The 5,347-nt window shown below is 41.6% G+C and overlaps 1 protein-coding gene across 1 annotated transcript in view; it reads right to left on the minus strand.

Moving 5' to 3' along the window:
• The window catches only part of LOC102876088 (protein FAM98B-like), a 2,081-nt gene extending 988 nt beyond the window's left edge, over positions 1-1,093 (minus strand). Inside the window, exon 1 of the mRNA XM_006891951.1 lies at positions 7-1,093. Coding sequence (XP_006892013.1) covers positions 7-1,093 — 1,087 coding nt within the window. The remainder of the gene's footprint in view (positions 1-6) is intronic.
• Between the last annotated feature and the right edge of the window lie 4,254 nt (positions 1,094-5,347).

Genomic DNA, 5,347 nt, shown 5'->3' on the forward strand with positions numbered 1-5,347 from the left:
CGCCACCACCTCCCCAACCTCCTCCACCACCCCAGCCACCTCTTCCACCCCCACCACCTCCTCTCCCACCTCCACCACCACCCCAACCACCCCTTCCACCGCCTTCTTGTCTCTTTTGCCATGGGGGCATTTCAGGGGGAGGTGGTTCAATTTCATTAGGCCTTCCTCCCCGGTCAGGCACTCGTCCCATCAGCACATTATTAATGGCACATGCCGTCTTCTCCCGGGTCTTGCCACTACTTGTCCTCATTATTTTGGACAGGTCTTCACGAGCAGCAAGCAAATGTGCTAATGTAATAGTTGTCTTAGGTGACAAAGCATAATGCTTAAGCTGGTAAATTCTTGCTATGTCATCTGTTTTAACCTTTGCTCTGTCAGACCAGCCAAAGGACTGTACTGTCACATCTAAACGTTTCATTAACATTCGCCAGCGGCATTCATATTCAGAGGAAAGAGCATCATTGATTCTTTCCAGTTGTTCCACCTGTTCTGGATTTAAATCCACTTTCAACAGTGGTTTTCCCACATGATTTTTCTGGACTTTTGAGAGAATATCTTTCACCTTTGATTCCACTTGGCCTAGCATAAGTGGAATGTCAGAAGTTGATGACTTGGGTACAGCAAGGGTATCACAGATAGCTTGAACTTCTTGATAAATTTCACTATTTTTATCAAATTGAGAATTTTTACGTTTCTTCTTTTGTAATATCTGTAAAGCTTGAAGTTCTGTACTTAAAAATAACAGGAGTTTCAAACAGTCATCCTTCTTTTGTAAGCGGTCTTTTATATCTCCTGATATAAGTGCAGAATATGGACATGCCATTTCTTTTAAAAAACCACTTATTTCAAGCTGGAAGCTTTCTAGATCATCTCGCCCAGTTGAAGTGATACTTTCTTCCAAGTTGCACAATGATTTTATTTGAGAGCCTAACCAAATACAGAGCTCTAAAAATTCAGGGGAAGACAGTCCACCCTCTGCTGCCTTGATAAGGGCTTGCTCTTCTAAAAGTGGTCCCTTATACCCCAGCGCCTCTAGCGTGTCCAGTACGTCCCCCTCCATCGTAGGTTCGGGAACTGGCTCCGGCCCTCTCATGGTCCCTCGGACCCAATCTGTTCAGCACTCAAAGAAGCCCGCCGGAAACCGATGTCCCTTTTTACGGAATGATCTATCTTAGCAACATGTCCAAAGTATGGGAGATGAAGCTTTGGCATTCTTGGAGCACTCTGCTTGCACATCCTCCAAGATTTATCGATTTGTTATTTTGACAGCCCATGGCATGTTCGCTACACTTCTCCAATACCATAATTCAAAAGTATCAATTCTTCTTCTATCATCCTTATTCATAGTCCAGCTCTCAGAGGCATAGCAAGTGATTGAGAAGACCATGGCCTGAATCAGGCACACCTTAGTCTTTAAACTGATGTCCTTGCTCTTCAGTATTTTGTACAGATTCCTGACAGCAAACTTATCCAGTGTGATACATCTCCTGACTGCTGGTAACAAGGATGTTGACTATTGATCCAAGCAAGATTAAATCATTGACAACTTCAATCCTTTCTCTACCTAACATATTGTCTATTGGCCCACTGATGATAATCTTCATTTTCTTGTTGTTGACTATAGCATATTGAACGCTATAGTCCTTGATCTTCTGTAGCAAGCTTTTCAAGTCTCCTCACTTTGAGCCAACAAGGTTGTGTCATTTGCATAACACATGTTGTTGATGAGTCGTCCTCTGATGCCACATTCTTCTTCAAAGAACCCAGCTTTAGGAATTATTTGTTCAGCCTACAAATTGAAAAGGTATGGAGGGGGGAAAAATATGCCTGGTCCACACCCTTTCTAATTTTAAGCCATACAGTTGCCCCCTTGATCTGCTAGGACAAGGCTTCTTGGTCTAGGTATAGTTTTCATGTCAACACAGTTAAATGCTCTGGATTCTCATTCTTCTCAGTGTTATGTGTTTGCATAGTCTATAAAACACAAATAGACATTCTTCTGATATTCTCTGCCTTTAGCCAGGATACATCCAGCTTCAGCAATGATATCCCCAGGTCCACAGCCTCTTCTAAATCCAGCCTGAACTTCTGGCAGTTCTCTGTCAATGTACTGTTCTAGACGTTTTTGGATGGTAACCAGCAATATTTTGCTTACATATAATGTTAATTATATTGTTTGATAATTTCCACATTCAGTTGAGTCACTTTTCTTGGGGATGGGAACAAATATTAATTTCTGCCAGTCAATTGGGCAGGCAGCTGTCCTCCAAATTTCCTGGCATAGACGAGTGAGCATGTACAAGGCTGCCTCAGTTAACTGAAACATGTCAATTGGTATCCTATTGATTCCTTGGGCTTTATTTTTTTTGCCTATGTCTCAGTGATGCATGTGGCCTCTGGAGCCTGGAAGGAGAGGCAAGTCGGGAACACTAGGGCATCTACTTCCGTAAATAGCTTGCCTCCGGAAACCCTATGAACCTGGAGAAAGGATGAAAGTCACGTAAGTGTTAATGACTATGAGTCACCTATGACTCAACGGCACTTAACAACAGAGAAAGAGACCAGTCAGCCTAGTGGACGGAAAGTGATGCTACCAAGCCAAAGTTGGATGACCCTAATCCACAGCCCTAAGGCCTGTTTTTCATTGGTTTTGGTCAAACATTCTTTTAGGTTGTATAACCCTGGTGTGTCCTCTTGCCGTACAAGGGTAACTCGGGTTGCTGTGAAGCTGAACACTGTGACACTAATGTATCAAATGCGATAATGGTTACCCACGGTGGATGGTATTGGGTGGAGCTCCCGGATTAAAACAAGCTTGGAAGCAGGAGTGGCATCCACTTCCATAAATAACTTGCCTCCAGAAACCCTACAAACCTGGAGAAAGGATGAAAGTCACGCACACAAGTGTCCAGTATTTTCATTCACAGGGTCGCTATGGGTCACCTATGACTCACAACAACCACATGTCTTCAACACAATGTCTTCCTTTATTATCCTTAGCTCTTGTTCATAAGGAATTTCCTGGAACTTTTCAGTGTTGATCAATTCTTTTTGGTACAGTGACTCTCCGTATTCCTTCCATCATCATCTTTTTCTTCTTTTTACTACATTCACTCCCTAAACAACATGCATTTGAAAACTATGAACTTTGAGAAACAATGATAGTTAAGAAAGGCTTCAGGTTTTTTGTTCATACGGTAGCTATGAGTTATGCTTGATTCAACAGCGGTCAACAACAACAGTTTATTTAAAAAAATTGAATACATTGTTTTCACAGCATATTCTTCTAATTTTCCTTACCCCTTCATCCATCAAATTGTATACCTCCAAAGATCATTCAGCATTGTGCCTATAGCATCTCTCTGTGTTGCAACTCAGAGCTTCAATTTATTTTTCAGTTCTTTGACCTTGAGAAAAGCCAAGCAAATTCTTCCCTTTTTATTTTCCAACTCCAGCCCTTTGCATGCTTTATCTCCTCAAGCTGTTTAGCTCCCTTTGTTTTGGCTTCCTGACACTCTAATGCAATTTTCCGTTTCTTCTGACACCCAGTTTGATTTTTTTTCCTTTCTCTGCTGTCTTTGTAATGATCTTTTGCTATTCTCATGGATGATCATTTTTAACAGGTGTTACAAAATGAGATACAGAACCAGATGACGATATCTAGTCCAGGTTGATAAGGTATTAAAGTGTTAATATAGCAGACCACAAACTTTGAAGCACTTGTTGCAGAAGATCAAGGAATGCAGCCTTCAGTATGGATTGTGTCTTAATATCAAGAAAACAAAGATTTTTACCAATGGACCAATAGACAGTGTCATGAGAGTTGGAGAGGAGATTGAAACGGTCAACAGCTTCATTTATGCTTGGATCGTATGAGTAGCTAGAGGAGAGAGCTGTTCTAGCACATTCAGGTTCCTTCAACAAATCCTAACCATGTTTATGTACTTGGCATGCTCTGGAAGCTTCCACATCCCTGCTTTCACCTGAACTGCTAACCTGTGGACCAGGTGCCACATCTACTTTCACCTGATAAAGAAACTGAGATGCTAACGGAGTTTCCTGCAATTAAATATCTATCATGAGCTAGTGTTCCTGTTGTTATGTGCCATTGAGTGGAAACCAACCCATAGCTGACCCTTCAGTGAGTTTCCAGAGGCAGTAAATCACATGGAACAAGACTGCCCACCTTCTTCCCAAGAAGCAGCTGGTGGATTCAAACGGCATAGCTTAGTTACAGGGTAGGGCTCGGATTTCAGGGTAGGTTGTACTATGTACAATCTATCAGTACAACCTACATACCTTTGGAAAACAGTTCTACCTCCACCAGCGTAGACTTGGAAACTTGTGTGGCTGCAGCATGGGAATGTTAAGACAAAGTTGCTTAAAGCAGCCAAAAACAGTCCTTACACCGCAGCAGAAAGAGCACTAGGTCAGCGACCTGACATTCTTCTAGATCCTGTTCTGCTTTTAACACCATTATTATTTTTTTTTTACATTTTATTTTTATTGATTTGTTCTTCTAAAATATTGTCTTTTAAATTTGTAAGAAATCAATTTCATTAGGAAGAAAATGTTTTTAAAACATCAGTCACACATTTTCATTAAAATGCCCTTCTTTTCCGGGCACTGTTGATTTCTTCGCACAGAACCTTCTACTCCATCTCTGGTATGGCGTCAAACCACCTTGGGCCTGATAAGTCTATGCTTTCTACTGATGATTGGACTGGCAATCTTAGGAGTCAAATGCATGTATCACTCTTGCATATATTATTGCATGAATTTTAAAAACAAATTTTCTTCTTTAACTTAAGAGAGTGGAAGTTGTTTAGGAAGTAGGCCTTTGAAGGGTCCATTTGACATGTTGGTTTTGCTGTTATGTGCCATTGAGTCATCTTCGACTCATAGTGACCCTATGCATAACAGCTCTGAACCCTGCTCTATCCTGAGCAAGCCTCAGTGCCTCTGACATACCTACCATCATTATCCCAGTTACTGTGTCAATGCATCTCATCCAGCGTTTTCCTCATTTATGCTGTCTCTCCACCTTTCGAAGCATCAGATCTTTCTCCAAGGTATGGTTCCTCAAGGCAACATGCCTAAATTATGTCAGAGAAAGCTTCAAAATCTGCCTCCAAGAAACACCTTTGTTTTACTCTCTCTAGGGCAGACTTGTTAGTTCTCTTGGAAGTCCATGGTATGTTCAACACTCTTCTCCAGCACCACAAACCATGTTGTTGTTATGTGCCGTGGAGTCATTTGCAACTCATAGCGACCCTATGTACATACCATGGACTTCCAAGAGACACCTTAGTCTCCAGACTGGTATTGCTCTTTAACACCCTGCCAG

This window comes from Elephantulus edwardii, unplaced genomic scaffold (genome assembly GCF_000299155.1).
Source record: "Elephantulus edwardii isolate Elephantulus edwardi_28Jun2011 unplaced genomic scaffold, EleEdw1.0 scaffold00106, whole genome shotgun sequence".
NCBI lineage: Eukaryota > Metazoa > Chordata > Mammalia > Macroscelidea > Macroscelididae > Elephantulus > Elephantulus edwardii.